This window comes from Artemia franciscana, chromosome 13 (genome assembly GCF_032884065.1).
Source record: "Artemia franciscana chromosome 13, ASM3288406v1, whole genome shotgun sequence".
NCBI classification, from domain to species: Eukaryota; Metazoa; Arthropoda; class Branchiopoda; order Anostraca; family Artemiidae; genus Artemia; species Artemia franciscana.
The window spans coordinates 21827841-21844289 of NC_088875.1; the positions used below are offsets into that span (position 1 = coordinate 21827841).

The following is a 16449-nucleotide window of genomic DNA, read 5'->3' on the forward strand; positions in this document are numbered from 1 at the left end:
AAAAAAAAAAAAAAAAAAAAAAAAAAAAAAAAAAAAAATGTTACAGTTAAAGTACCATCATTTCAAATAAATGCATTAAATAGAACCTTTTATCGAAGCAAAAGCTTGGGTTTGACAGTTTAAAGAAAAAAAATCTAAAAAATAAGTAAAAATAAAAACTAGAAATTATCAATTGAAACCAGTATTCTAAATAACTGATGCTTAGATTTGCTAGTGTACACCCTTCGAAGAATATAATTTTAATTTTCCAAATATATTGAAAGCTTTGACAAAAAAGAAAATTGCCACATCTAGCATTTCCAATATCCAAGCCTTTAGAATTCCTAATGAATCCAAAAACAAACGGGGTTTTACCTAAAAATCATTCAAGATAAAGTCAAGTTTCACTTCCTCACAAGTTCCAAATATAAATGGGTATGATTTCAACTTAGCTACCACATTGAAAAGCGGCTATATTCAAGGTAAAAAGCTATACCATTGATGTTTTCAAGATAATAATCTAAAAATCCTGAAATCTTTACGTTTTGAAAGAATCCGGATTTATGGTAATTCCTCCCTATAACTGGAAGCCATGGGTTTGAAAGGTTTTGAACGTTCTATAGTCTTATTACTATTAAGAATGAGCTAATTAGTAAATATTTGAAGTCTTTTAAGCTAAAAAAGTTGATATTTCGTATATTTGTAATAATTACCGTCCTATCGGAGAGTTTAGCACGCTAGACTCAGAATCCTTTGTCCGTGAGGACAGGGGATTGAGTTCTGGTGTTGCCCGGTATTTGGTTTGGAAAGGAGGTAAGTGGTATGACTTTGTAAGCTCAGCCGAAGTCAACCCACAGGGTAGGAATCTGGTGAAGATAAATACGAATGGTGTGTGAAACCACAGGATGGCTGGTCCCCGGTTGAAGAGCCCTCCTTTGCAATTTCTGGTTGAAGGGCCATGAAATGGAGATCAGTATGCTCGGTAGGGATTGTAAAGTCCAGTACCATACTCTTTACTTTTTTCACTTCGGTACCTTCGGGCCTTCAGAACCCGAGTCGGTACTCTTTTGAATCCAAGTTCGGGCTAGTAGCTAGCTCATTTTAGAACGAAAAAGCACCTAAAGTTGGGGCAAAAAGATAACTTTGCCTTGATCTATACTCTCTTTCAGAGTTTCTTAACCTGTCTTTTTTTTTAATGCTGAAACTCCTCACCAAAATGAATCCATGGATGTATATTTTTCTGAAGATCACTGTCTTTTAATTATAAGTTATTCTGGAATAGTTTTATTTTAGAGTAAAATAGTGTACATTTTAAGACTATAAGCCGAATTTCTTAATAGAAAGCCAATGTTCACGGTTACCAGTTTTTTTCATTAAAAAATCATTAACATTAGAAGTAGAAAAATAATTAGTTAAAATCAGTATTTGGATACGTCACGCAATAGTCGATAACTTTGGACACTTGTAAGTCGTACTTCCACCAAAATATACTTTAGAAACATTCAATTTTGCTGTTTAGACCTCTAGAAGGTGTCCCCCCTTTGATTTTGAAAAATATCTTTGAATATATATATATATATATATATATATATATATATATATATATATATATATATATATATATATATATATATATATATATATATATATATACATATATATATATATATATATATATTTATATATATATATATATATATATATATATATATATATATATATATATATATATATATATATGCGTTTTGAACCCCCCTCCCCCACACTTTTTTCTGAATTAATGCCTCTGGAAGAAACTTCTTGAATTAAAAGTGACACGTCATTCCGTAAGTGAGTGATACAGTTTCTAAATCAAACGTATAGGTAAAGTTTGACTGTATGAAAACTTGACATATCAAAATTCTTTACTCGCAAGCTCAAAGTCTTGAATTTGAAAAAACTGTTGCCAATTTTAGCATCCGGTCTTCAAAGTTTGACTTTTCACTTCCTTCAACTTCCCATTTTTCTTTTGGTATTCCACCATTTTCCTGCAGCCTTTTAGCTACAGCTGGAACAGGTGGCGAAGAAATTCTTCCAAATCCTCTTTCAGCTTCATTATGATTTAGATCTTGATTTGAACTCTTTACAGATTCTGATGTGTACAAATCATATTGGGATAATTGATTATTATCCGGACTTTTTGAGTGAAATAATTCTGCTTTTTTATTTTTATGGTTATTGTCATTTCCGTTAGTCTTTGAAATTTCACTCACACTTTCTTCTGTTGGAGAAAATTTGTTATCATGCAGATAGTTAGGGTCAAAACTCCCTTCATTTTCTGTTAGATTGTGATACAATGTGTTGTTATCTTTACCGAGTTTAAATGAAATCCTGCTCCTGGGCATGTTGTTATTGGTCTGTCGGTTCTTAGACTCAGGTTTTTCATTTGAGGACCTGGAAGAAAATTTACATAGTAAATATATGTATATATATATATATATATATATATATATATATATATATATATATATATATATACTAGCTGTTGGGGTGGCGCTTTGCGCCACCCCAACACCTAGTTGGTGGGGCGCTTCGCCCCACCACCCCAGTCGTTACGCGCCATATTGCCATATTAGTTACGCGCCATTGTAGTTGTGTCCCTGTGTCCCACCTGTGAATAGATATATATATATATATATATATATATATATATATATATATATATATATATATATATATATATATATATATATATATATATATATATGCATATATATATATATGTATATATATATATATATATATATATATATATATATATATATATATATATATATATATATATATATATATATATATATATATATATATATATATATATATATATGTTTTTAACTACGTAAAACATGCGAATATACAACATTCTTCGCTGTCCCATTGTCTGTGCATATAAATAGATCGTCAGGTTTACTGACTCTTGAACATGCAAGTATATAAGTGTCCATGGGAAAAACAATCCGTATTCAGATCTATACCTCATTATTCTAATGATGTGTCCCTGTGTCCCGGTCGTCATTTATATTCCCTGTGTCCCGGTCGTCATTTGTGTCCCGGTATCCCAGTTTGTAATTTCTCTTTGAGTGTCCCGGTCGTCATTTATATTCCCTGTGTCCCGGTGTCCCGGTCGTCATTTGTGTCCCGGTCTGTAATTTCTATTTGAACAATCCCTGTGTCCCAGTCGTCATTTATATATCCCGCCTGTGCCCCCGGCGTCCCCGTTGTAGTTGTGTCCCTATGTCCCGGTCGTCATTTATATTCCCTGTGTCCCGGTCGTGATTTGTGTCCGGGTGTCCCAGTCTGTAATTTCTCTTTGATGTTCCCGGTAGTCATTTATATTCCCTGTGCCCCGGTCGTCATTTGCGTCCCGGTATGTAATTCCATCAGTTGACAAACATGACGTCAGTCGACAAACAACTTCATGACGTATACAGCTCAATCCTTATAATGACGTCAGTCGACAAACATGACGTCAGTCGACACACAAACATGACGTCACTCGACACAGACACACACACACACAAACACACACACACACACACACAGACAACTTATTTTTATATATATATATATATATATATATATATATATATATATATATATATATATATATATATATATATATATATATATATATATATATATATATATATAAACTTACATTAAAATGTGAGAATTAAAACTAATAATGTTTCTGAAAGTTTTTCAAAACAGTACTAGCATCCTTAATTTAACGAAGTTCAACCAGGACTGATAAATAAAATGAAATAAGGTGATGAATTCATTCGAACAAAACAGAAAAAAATGGTTAAATGCAAGTTTTCAAAGCTTTAGTAACTAATCTTAACTCTTTTTTGTTTACTAATTTTAAATACTACTTGCATCTGCGAGTTAAGTTTAAATAATCTTTCTTTGGCTTACTAAATTTCAATACAACTTTCTTTGGCTTACTAAATTTCAATACAACTTTTTTAAACTAGCTATAGTTTAATGAAAACTTTTTTGATGAATAAATAAAAAGTAAATTATACAGACCATCAAAACATCCAGGTCTTAACATAATACACTTTCCAAAGGTTTCTCTAGCTTAGAATCCCAAAATATGGACGTTTAAGTAACGGAACGTGTATAGCTTTAAATCTGTAAAACTCTGGATAATAAATTAAAGCTAATATTCCAATGTTCTGTTTTTCGTGCCAAACCATTTAATACGTATAATAACAACCTCGGATACCTGCAGTCTGAGTAAAGATCCGACTCTGAATCCTTGCCAAATATCCTTTTCATTTTCCTTCTATTGTACTTATTATATCTTTTGATATTTTTCCCAAGTAGATCCTGTAAAATTTCTGTGTCTGTCTGAGTTGAAATTGACCTAATCTCAGGACACGTCATAGTTGATATATTTCGTAGGTCAAGGGTTGACTGTGTTTGAATGCCAAAATTCTGGAATATAAATAATAATAATAATTTTAAGCTAAAATTAAAGTTAATGTTGGATTAAATAAGTGCACAATTCTGCATCATAGTTTCAACAAAACTTCATCTTAGACTATCTCGCTTTGAATAAGAAATTTATGGAGATTTTAGTATTTTAAGTTCCAGAAAAATATGTTTATACTGATGACTTGCTTTTAATCAGCCACACTAAACTTGGGCTTTTACGTTCTGTGCAACAAGTCGCCTCTTCATTTCGTAGCATAGGGCTAGATCTAGCTGTTGATAAATATGAGTCTCTTATTTTTAATAGTGACTTTTCTCCCGACAATTTAGGTTGCAGTAGTTTTTGTATCCCCTGTGTTGCTTCTATTTGTTGGTTAAGTTTAACTATTTGTAGTACCAGTAATTCTATTAGGCATCAGACCCATGCTGATATTAAAACAAAATTAAAGATTGGCTATTCCAAAATTGTTATGAATCGTGGCCGTTCCAACCGGAGAGCCTTTGCAAAACTTTTCTCAAGTTGTTGTGACCATTTTATTTTGTTTTATACTGGTCTTCACGCAATGCTCAATCGTGATGATTTTAGACGCATATGAATTGATTATTTCCGATATTCAAAATTCTTCCTTTTATCCATAGGTCTTATCGGAACCGAAGGCTTGTTAGAACTATTAGAACCATGCCACAGATATGGTTCTCGTCTTCAATTGTTTGAGTCACAAATTTAGTAAAATGCCCATTTTACCATCGTCTCATCCACCTATATATTTAGTGTGTTATTGCTAAACTTGTGCGTTTTTCTTTTTTTTTTCTACTGCTCTACTCCCCTTTCCTGTATAGAAAATATAAACAGATTATTATTATTATTCCATGATCGTTCTAAAAGCTTAAACTTTATGCTTTTTAAGCTTACTAAAATTTAATTTGTGTTAAAACTTGAAAAAAATGAAATTAGATCTTTATACTTTGAATGATCTTTCAGATATAATATTTCTTAATACACGAGAACTATAGCAAACATAGAAGAACACGAAAAAAATACATTAAATAATAGAAACATCCTCGTAAAACTGCACAAATGGATTTTTACATGAAGACTACTTCTTCTCAAGTTTGACTACTATTCTCTCAAGTTTGACTCTTTCTCTCAACTCTATTTTTTAAAACAGTAAAAAGCTTTAGCGTAAAGAACCGGGCGTCGAGGAGCGAACAGTCCCTTTCATAAACTGTGTAATTTATGTTCGTTTTAAATTTTAATGTTGCTCTTTACTTTCAGTTAAAAAAACTTGTTTTTTTTATTTAATTTCTGAATGTTTTTGAATTAAGGCATGTTTTGAATTTTGACTCTCGACAAATGAATAATTAAAAGGAAATTTGTATATTAATTTATTTTTTGGCTAAGTGGCTTTCTTATAGTTTTGATTGGACGATTTTGAGAAAAAAGGAGTGGAAGAGTAGGCCTAGTTACCCTCCGATTTTTTGGTTATTTAAAAAGGCAACTAGGACTTTTAATTTTTTACGAACGTTTTTATTAGTAAAAATATACGTAACTTACGAATTAACCTACGTAACGAACTTCTATATCTGTACATTTTTATTACGTATATAAAGGAGGTTCACCCCCTTGTCAATACCTCCCTCTTTAAACTAAAGCTTAAATTTCGTCCCAATTCCTTAAGAATGACCCCTGAATTACAAAGTCTGTAGAATAAATAGTTGAAAATAATAAAATTATTTTAGCTTAAAGAGCGAGGTATTACGAGAAGGTGGACCCCTCATATGTGTAATAATTTCTGTTTGTTTTTAAGTTGTAATACTGTTCCTTACTTTCAGTAGAAAAAACTTTTTCATATTTATTTTTTCATTTTTTTAATGCTAAAAAATCTTGCGCCGCCTTCATGGAAATTTTCTTCCTCCATGACAAATTCCTCCATAGAAAGTTCCCCCCACATAACCCCCTCCCATCAACCCCCCTAAAACCAAAAATAGCCCCCTGAAAGCGTCTGTACACTTCCCAATAATCATTACTATATGTAAACGCTTGTCAAAATTTATAATTTGCAGCCCCTCCCACGGGGACTGTGGGGGAGTAAGTCATCCCCAAAGACATAGTTATTAGGCTTTTCGACTATGTTGAATAAAATGGCTATCTCAGAATTTTGATTTGTTGACTTTGGGAAAATAATTAGCGTGGGAGGGGGCCTAGGTGCCCTCCAATTTTTTTGGTAGGGCACTAGAACATTTAGTTTCCGTTAGAATGAGCCCTCTTGCGACATTCTAGGAATATTTTGTCGATATGATCACCCCTGAAAAAAAACGCATCCGTGATCTGTCTTGTGGCAAAAAATACAAAATTCCACATTTTTGTAGATAAGGAGCTTGAAACTTCTATCCTAGGGTTTCTGGTACGTTGAATCTGATGGTATGATTTTCGTTCAGATTCTATGACTTTTAAGGGGTGTTTCCTCCTATTTTCTAAAATAAGACACATTTTCTCAGGCTCGTAACTTTTGATGGGTAAGTCCAAACGCGATTATACTAATATATTTAAAATCAACATTAAAATGCAATTCTTTTGATGTAACCATTGTTATAAAAATTCCGTATTTTAGAGTTTCGGTTACTATTGAGCCGGGTCGCTCCTTACTACTGTTCGTTACCACGAACTGTTTGATATTTTCGAAAACTGTTTCAAGCGAACTGGCTTGCTATGTTTGTCTACGTTTGTACAATTTTGAAGAACAAGTGTTTTACTCGAAACTAAGCTTTTTTGTGTTTTTAAAAAGTTGAAATTGTTTCCTCAAAAAAGTTATTGAATCCATGGCCGATAAAAGACTATTAAGAGCTTCGTGGATTTTTTTTTCTGAAGCCTATTTAAGAGTTCCCATGTCTGTATTTCTATTTTGTTGAGTCAATTTTAGCTTGAAGCAGATATTTTTAACATGTTGCATATACAGTGAAGCAGTAATGTTTGTTCGTTTTCAGTTTTAACTTACCTTTTTAGTTTAATCAGAAAAACGTTATTTTATTAAAGTTAATTACAGAGAGGCGCAAGTTTCTTGAATGCGGCCTGTAAAAACCCAATTTTTTAATACAAATATGTGACCTTCCAGTAAAAATCCATACGGACTGAGCTATAATTTCTGTAATAAACCATGATATAAGTATCCTATCCAGCTGACTTATTTTTACAATACTTAGTAGCCAAAAATAAGATTAAGTTGATACAACAATACTAACTGGACTTTGAGTCTCAAAAACTTTAATGACGTATTTCTCTGAATGAGTTTCCAAGAAACAGACCAATTTCACTCCTAGGCCACCTAAGTTTAGCATTCGACTATTCATATTCGGTGCTTGTTGTACTGAAATTCTCGTGTGCCCATCAGACTGGTGAAAAATCCTCTTCCATCTCACTATGTTCGAGACTATATACAGGGCACTCTCCCATTAATTTGTTGGAATTGCTGCGGCATATATTCACTCAAAATATTAGATAACAATTATCAATCCAAGCATTAAGTCGAACAAATATGTTTCAAACGATAAAAATAGTTATTAGTATGCTTAACTCAAATACCATATTAAGACATTTCAGGGCCGATAATATAAAGACATAATATAGAATAGTTAAATGTACTGTTGACTCAACTAAAACCGATACTTACACCCCACCAATAGGAAAGCTTTGTACCTTGAAACACATTGACAAAATTATTTTTGTTTTGAATTTACTCCCCCCCCTCCCACGTTTTTAAGAGTCTCCTAAGTAACGCTGGTTGTACTTTCCCCGGTTTGATGAATTAATAAGTCAAGTATTTATTGTTTTTATGGTCTTTTCATTGTACTTTTTAGACTTTTGAAGAACGTTTGAGATTTATGAAAATGGGCGATAGATATTCGATGGATAAGTGTTGAATTGACGTGTTAAATATTTTAAAGCCTTCCAAAAATAAACATAAAATTGAATGTTAACAGGTTATACAAATTAACTCATAAAGTTAAAACAGGAGAAACAAAATAAGAAGCCTACCCTTAATGATGGCGAAGCAACCCGTTTATATTTTTGATGAGCCTCGCTATCTTGAAATCGGACTTTTGCTTCAGGTAGAGATTTGGAGCTGCTTGTTGATCTGCTAACGGATCGAACGGAGCCAGATTCCGACCCAGAAATAGTCTCATAGATGGCTTCTTCCGACATGCCCTCTGAAGACGATACAAATGACCTCTTTTTCCTTTTTTCTTCCTCTGCTTGAGCCCTTGCTTTTTCATTTGCTATTTGAATTACCCGAACTCGGCTATCATTTTTTGTCTATAATAAAGGTTAATTAATAAGGAAAAATCTTTGAGAAAATCGTGAAAAATCGTTGAAGACATTCAACAACGACCATCAAAAACAAAAATAATGAAACGAAATTTCTGCCTGGAACAGATACAAAAAGAGTACCATAACAAATAACAAGCAAAAAAGATGCACAGCGAAATCTGCAATTAGAAGAACAATGCTGTGACAATTTTTGACGGAAACAAGCATTGGCAATGAGCCCAGTAGTAACATAAAAAGATGCCGTAAACTACTCAAGTTTTAATTACAAGTCAAGGGGATGCATTAAAGTTCAATGCATTCACTTTGATGCCATCTATTTTCCTGAAAACAGATTAGAAAATGAAGTTCATTCATTCTGAAATTGTAACTAGCGTGGTTGAATTGTATTGCCACCTCCACAGCTTCCAAGTGAAGTAGTTGGCCTTTCTGTAATGTCACCCACTCGTTAACAAGTTCCGCAAAGGAATCCGAAACTTACTCGTCCTTTACTTCAGCTTCTTTTACCTAAGTGATGATCGAACCATTAATAGTAGTAAGGTAAGCTTCTTAGTAGCTGGACAAATTTATCACAAAATGAATTTGGCAGCGCTTTCATGAACCCGACAATACTATTGACAATACTTTTATTGAACATCGTCTAAATATGGAATCAGTCGTAATTTAATGGATGTATCGGAAGAAACATTGCAAGACCAGAATAAATATGTCAAAAATTATATGAAGACACGAGAAGTGGATGATGGTGAAAATCAACGTGCTGCTGCAGTGGGAATGCATTCTCAAAATTTGCAGCTCATTTTGACTCAACCATATAGATGGTGTGGATTATAGACGGTTCAATCCTCCTGCTTTTAATAAGGTATGGATGTTTGTTACGCTTAACGCAGACCAAGCTTTTAGTGACCAAGACCAAGTAACGTGGCAAAAATGTTTGAATTTTGAAAGAAGTTTGAAAACATCAACAATCGTGTGGGATCCTTTACCTATCTATTTTCATCCAGCTGGACAGTCAGGATATACCATGACGACATATTTAGTCCGTGTGACAACACAAAATAAAATTGTTTTATCATTCATAGGAATGGGATTTTTTCACCGAACGAAATGCATCTTTCAGGCCAAAGTATTTAGATTTTACTCATTTGATATTCCTCATTTGTGATTTCCTTCATTTGTGATTCTTTCACAAAATTTTCAGCTCCCGGAAATTGCAACTTTTAGGCCACAGTATTTAGATTTTACTCATTTGATATTCCTCATTTGTGATTTCCTTCATTTGTGATTCTTTCACAATATTTTCAGCTCCCGGAAATTGCAACTTTTAGGCCACAGTGTTTAGATTTTAGTCATTTGATATTCCTCATTTGTTATTTCCCTCATTTGTGATTCCTTCACAAAAATTTCAGCTCCCGGAAATAGTGAACTTCAAATGATCCCTTGGAGTAGCCGAGTCGCTCCTTGACAAGTATTGCCTGTTATATTTTGAGCTAATGTAGCTTCAGTCACGATTGGTCCTTTTCCGTTTTTCAAGATATATTTATAGGGAGAACGTTAGTTTATCTTTAAGTTTCAAAGTAACTCTACCATTTTACCTCTGAAAGTGCTTAGAACAGTTCACGATGCTGATTTGTTTTGACAACTAATAGTAAAGAGAAAGCATGGAAAACAGCGCACGAAAAACCTATTATGGTATTTTCCCTGTATAAGCATTTTTTATTTTAAGCAAATCCAAGGATAAGAAAGAGATATACTGCAGAATTCAAATAAAGTGATGCATATAATATATAAGTGGATCTGTATTCAGGCTAAGGAAGTCAGTGTCTTTATATTTTCTGTTTTTCAGTTATTGTACGTTTTTTGAAGAACCACACACTGTGAAAACCCTAAAATTTCAATTTGTCATTGAAAAAGAAATAATGCACTCACTTTTTTTTCCTGGAGTTTTCTCTGATCTTCATCAAATTGTCTTTTATCTTCTGCAATTTGTCGTTTTAGTCTCTCTTCTTCATGCTCCTCTTCAAGTCTCCGTCGCGCCTCCTCTACCCTCTTCCTTTCCGCCCTTTCTTCTACCTAATTATAATTGACATTAAAGTCAGGGTACGAAATCAATTACGAAATAATATTTAATTACAGTTAGCGTGCATTTCAGGAGCAAAACTAGAATTAATGCTTTCTGTTATATTTAATATAAAAGTTTGTTAAAATACTAGGTTACACAGTGATTGTTTGCAATCACAGAATATCAGAGCAACTTTGATAATAACCATGAATTCTCTTTATTTAGAAAGCTGAAATCCTTTTGGTCTTGTCAGGCAGGTGCGTCGTTTTGGGGGCAAGGGGGTGGTTTCTTCCCCCCCATAATGTGGCGGATAAAGTTATTATATATCCCATGTCCCTTGACTATCCGGATATGGACCCCTCTTGCCCTTAATAAAAATATTGGAGATTCACCCTTGTTGTCAGGTGACGTATGTAAGGCATCACCTGATGCCTTAAATGCGCAAAAAAAACAAGTTCTTTCAAATAAAAATAAATACCGACGGTAAGACTAAAAGTAAGCAGAAAATATCTTATGTAAAGGGGGACTGCAACCAAAACCAAATCCTGCTCTCTAGGCTATAGCTCAACTTGTTTTTTCCTGAAAACATCTTATGATGCAACAAAAATAGATGGCTGGTAATTTTAACATTTATATTTGCTTATTGTCTCACAGAATATGAAAGTAAAATATTTTTTGCTCAAGGAAAACAGAACTAAATCCAACCTTTCATTCTCGAAGGTCAGGCTCTAATGTTGCATGTAGTATAAAGAGTCACAAGCTTTTAATGTATTATTTACTGATTTTTCCCACCACAGCCACTTCAGAGAGAAGAGGGGGGAGGGTTAGAGACTTCTAAGGGAGCTCATTTGATTGGATATTTAAACCTCTAGCTTATGTTTAAAGAATCAAAAGCTATTGGAGGGTAACTAGAACCGCTCCTTTACCCTTTTTTCTGCTTCTCCGCTTAAAGTTCAAAGCCATTCGATCAAAATTTCGAGATAGTTTTTTTTTGTTCGAAATTGTCTAAATGTACAATGAAAATGTCTTGGAGGATAATGTATCACCAATATCTCAAGAACGCCTAGTAAGCATTCACAGACCCTGCGGGTATGGCTGTAAACAACACAAAACGGCATTTGTTTAAACATACGTTTTGTATATTTGTGCAAACATGTGCTTGTTAAACATTTCAGAAAGATCAAAGGGTATTATAATAAAATTTACGAGGATGTTCACCGGTATTTGAATCAAATAAAAAGAAACTACCTACATCAACGTTTTCAATTGGCCATTTATGTAAAACGTCAGGAAAGAGTTATGTTATTAGGTTGAGTCTTTCACAAAACGTTAAAAGGTATGCTGTGAATCAAAAGAGATAATGTGTCCAGTTTGTCACAAGGGCGCATCTGCAATACCTCACTAACAGCCAAGGATATTAAGTTACAATTTTCTCAGAAAGGTTTAATTGCACCTTCAAAATGTCATGGATGGTCAAAGACATTAAACTGCAGGTTCCAGGGAATGGCGAGAGGGGTGTTGAACTGATGTTGATTTTTAATCCAGACTATTTTCATTTTTTAAAAGAAGAAGTTAGTATGAATTTAGTTAGGTTTTGCAACACGTTTTCTGATTTTTTTTTCAATTCAGAAGGGTTTTTTTCGAACAAGTAACCCTTTAAGTTCTTTATTAGCAAATTCTTTTGTAGAAAATATTGAAACAATACCGTTAGATTCATCTTTTTTAAATTTTTGGGGAGATTATATGGATGGTATAATTTCAGTATGGAATTATGGCGAGGAGGAATTAAAGGATTTTTTTAGAACATCTTGATTTTCGGGGAGATGATTTAAAATTTACAGTAGAATTCGAAGATGATAAGAAACTTCCATTTCTAGATGTTCTTCTTTTAAAAAATGAAGAAAGTCTGGATTCTAAAATTTAAGGAAAACCAACTTACAATAAAATATTTTTGTCGTTCTTCTCCAGTCATGCTATCCAAGTAAAAATTGGTTTAATTTGTTCTCCAAAATTCATTGAGGAGGAATTATTGCTGCTAAATAAAACTTTAATAAGTAGCCATTATTAATGTTAGTTAATTGACCAGACTTTTTCGAAAAGAAGGAAACATCTCAAGAATTTTCTAACGATATTCTGGAAACAACAGAAAAGAAAGATGTTTTTTGTTCTTTACCATATTTTCCAAGGCTGAGGGAAAAACTTAAAAGAATTTTACAAAACAATGGTTTAAAGGTAGCTTTAAGAGGTAGTATTACTTTTGCTAGTTTTTTTTATTTTTTTAATTCTGGAAAGGATGGAGCTTCCGTAGAGCAACAGAGTGAGGTTTATAAAATCCTATGTACTCGTGGAAGCTCTTATGTGGGTTGTAGTAACCAGAATTAAAAAATGAAAATACTAAAACATCATAATTCTATTTCATCGTCGTTAAAGCAAAACTCTAAGCCTGAAGATTTCATATCGGCTCTATCGGAACATACGGCCAAGAAGAATTTTACATTTTATCATTTTATTTTGTTTGAAAATGTTTCTTTAACTTCTAGGGACCAAAGTTTAAAGGAAATTTTCAGGGAAACTATCGAAATTAAAAAAAAAATATTCAAGAATAATTCAATAAGCAGAGATACTGGTGAATTTGGATTGAATTCAATTGGATAATTTACTGAGGTCAAATAAAGTAAATCCACCTCACCTAAGAGCTATGACCTCTGTCCACCTGATTTGTCAGATAAGCCTAATGAACCGGAACCGAAAAGGTCAAGGAGATTTGGTTTCGCTGTTGCATTGAAAAAAATAAGAGCAATAAACTATATGTACTTAGTATATTGGGTATAAATTGTGTTTGTTTTTATTGATGTCTTTTAGTTTTACTGCTAATGATGAACATTGTTTATGTGTTCAAAATATCCAGTTAAAAAATTTATATCTGTTTTCTGTCGATTAAAAGGTTTCATCCCTATTTTGAACTGTTATAATTTCGTCATGGAAAGGCAGTGTGGTCTTCGAAGTTAAATATTGAAAGGGATGTTTAGCTAAATAAAAAAACATCATGTACAACGAAGTTGTCATAAATTATCTCTGGAGTAGTTGTAGCTATTAAGTTGAAACTTTCAGGGAACATTCAGAGTAACGTCAAACTGAGTAAAACAACACTACGTCCAATCAGATTATTAAAATAATATATCTTCAATGTCTCAAAAACAGCTTAGGGTATTGAGGGGAAACTTTAAGGCAATTTTTAACACAACCAGAAGATACTGCGTGCATCTAGGTTTGTAAAGAAAAGAATTTGCGGTAAATCAGGAACAACTAAGGACATTCAGGTGAAACTCTTAGAAAATGATGAGAGGAAGCTAGAAACAAGTCAGAAAGCACTATATGCATCCAGTTTGTCTAGTAAGTGAATCTGTAATATCTCAGAAACGAATAAAGGTTATTAAGTTGAAACATTCAGGGAAGGCTCAGGGGTATTTTGAACCAAATCGAAAGACACTACATAAAACCAGGTTATCAAGTGGGCGTCTCTGCAATACATCAGGGGTGGCAAAAGGTATAAAGCTGAAACATTTAGGGAATGTTGTATGATTAACTAGAAAAAGGTACGGTGTGCATCCCGGCCATGCATTCAGGTTTTCAAAGGCCGTATATGTAATAGACCAAAGAAGCGTAAGATATCAAATTGAAACTTTCAGTGACAATTGAAGGGGTGTTGAACTAAATCAAAAGAAGGTATGGGATTCCAGGTTGTCAAAATGGTATGTCTGCAATATCTGAGGCATAAGGCACATGGCTAAGGGTATTATGTTGAGGCTCTAGAGGACATAACAAATTAAATCAAAGGACATGAAGTATATCCAGGTGGTCAAAAAGAGAAATCTGCGACATCTCAGAAACCTCTATGAATATTAATTTGAAACCTTCAGGAAACTGTAAGGTTGAAAGTAAAGTAATTAGAAAGATACTTTCTACATCCAGATGGTCAAAATTATTTATCTGCAGTAGATCATGAACAGCTATCAGTATTAAGATAAGATATCCTAGGAATATTGCTTGGGATAATAAGGTAAATCAAATGCCACTGAGTGTATCTATGTGGTCAAAACGGCTAATCTGCAATATCTCAGCAACGGCTAAGTGTATCAAGTTAAGACTTACGGTGAGATAATAAAGCATTTCAGAAGGCACTATATGCATCGAGGTTGTCAAAATGGGGCACCTGCAGTATCCCAGGAACGGCTAAGGGAATAAAATTGAAGGTTACAGAGACTTTTGATGGGATGCTGAACTAGATCCAAAAGCATGGGTGGAAAGACTTGAGTTTTTCAAAAGGACGGATCTAAAATACCTCAGAAATGGCAAAAAGTATTAAGTTGGAATTTCTGAAGACTGGTAAGGGGGATTAGGTTTATCTGTCGAATTTCGGGAACAGCTAAGGACGCAAAGTCAGAATCCTTTGAGAAAATTGAGTGGGAGTTTGAACTAAAAGGAACGGCACTAAGTTCATCCAGGGTATCAAAGGACTGTGTCCGAGATCTGGAATGGCTAAGTCTATTGAGTTGAAATTTTAGCGAATACTGAAAGGGAAAAACGAATAGAATCAAAATACATTATGTCTGTACAATTTGCCAATGTGCCATATCAGCAATATTGGAATATCTCAAAAATAGCTAATATTAATAATTTCAAACTCTTGAGGAACATTCGGGGGATAGAAAAATTAATCAAAAGACACTATGTGCATCTAGTTTGTCAAAAAGGTGCATCTTCAACATATTAGGAACATCAAATGGGAATTTAGCAGAGATTGCTGTTGAATCAACGCTAAAATCGAGAACCCTCATAAACTTTTTTTTTCGAATTGAACGATACTAACTTGTAAAACTACAGAAAATGAGGCATATTATCTCACAGTCCAAACTAAACCGGCTAAAGGTGTGTGATGACTTTCAACAAGTTAGCTCAAACCGTTGGCTAATATTGGAGCCATATAGTGTGGGCAAAAAGCATCGAAAAATACCAGAATACTTCCGTGTTTAGGCTAGTATAAGGTAATTAATGGTACAGGTTCAGAATATGAGCTTACACATAACCCAAGTTGTACCGTATTGCTGCCAGCTGCCACAGATCCAAAATGGTGGACGAAAATACGAGTTTGTCAAAATAAAAAGACATTGCCATTCAAATAGAATAATATGGGTAAATCGATGGCAAAGGTTCCAAATATGAACGCAAAAATAACCTAAGTTGTACCGTAGTGCCTCAAATTCAAAACGGTCGACAAAATTACGAGTCTGTTAAAACAAGAAGACATGACCACTCAAATTGGCTAATCTGGGGTGATCGATGGCGCTGGTATATGAAAGTAAGAGTCGACTAAAGTAATAATATCAGGAATTTAGTCTATTGTTCTGAATAGTGAAGCATTTTGATACTATACTAACTAAAAAGCGCATCCAGTTTGCAAGTAAAACCCAATATTCAAAAAAAAAAAAAATATGAAATACAACGCTTGTTTGTCCAAACATGACACATTGCAAACAAATTAAATTTGCCTCCATGTCAACTACTTTCGGGGGAGCTATAGTCGTTCTGGAAGACACTTCAACTC

General features: G+C 33.5%; 1 protein-coding gene across 4 annotated transcripts in view; it reads right to left on the reverse strand.

The window, feature by feature from the left end:
* Positions 1 to 1874: 1874 nt before the first annotated feature.
* LOC136034652 (histone-lysine N-methyltransferase, H3 lysine-79 specific-like) overlaps positions 1875 to 16449 on the reverse strand; it is a 45942-nt gene continuing 31367 nt past the window's right edge. For all 4 annotated transcript variants that reach the window (XM_065715963.1, XM_065715962.1, XM_065715961.1 and 1 more), the window contains exons 4-7: positions 10712 to 10855; positions 8492 to 8770; positions 4250 to 4461; positions 1875 to 2412 (exon numbers count right to left, since the gene is read on the reverse strand). In XM_065715963.1, the coding sequence (XP_065572035.1) occupies positions 1896 to 2412; positions 4250 to 4461; positions 8492 to 8770; positions 10712 to 10855 (1152 nt within the window). In that variant the 3' untranslated portion in view covers positions 1875 to 1895. The remainder of the gene's footprint in view (positions 2413 to 4249; positions 4462 to 8491; positions 8771 to 10711; positions 10856 to 16449) is intronic.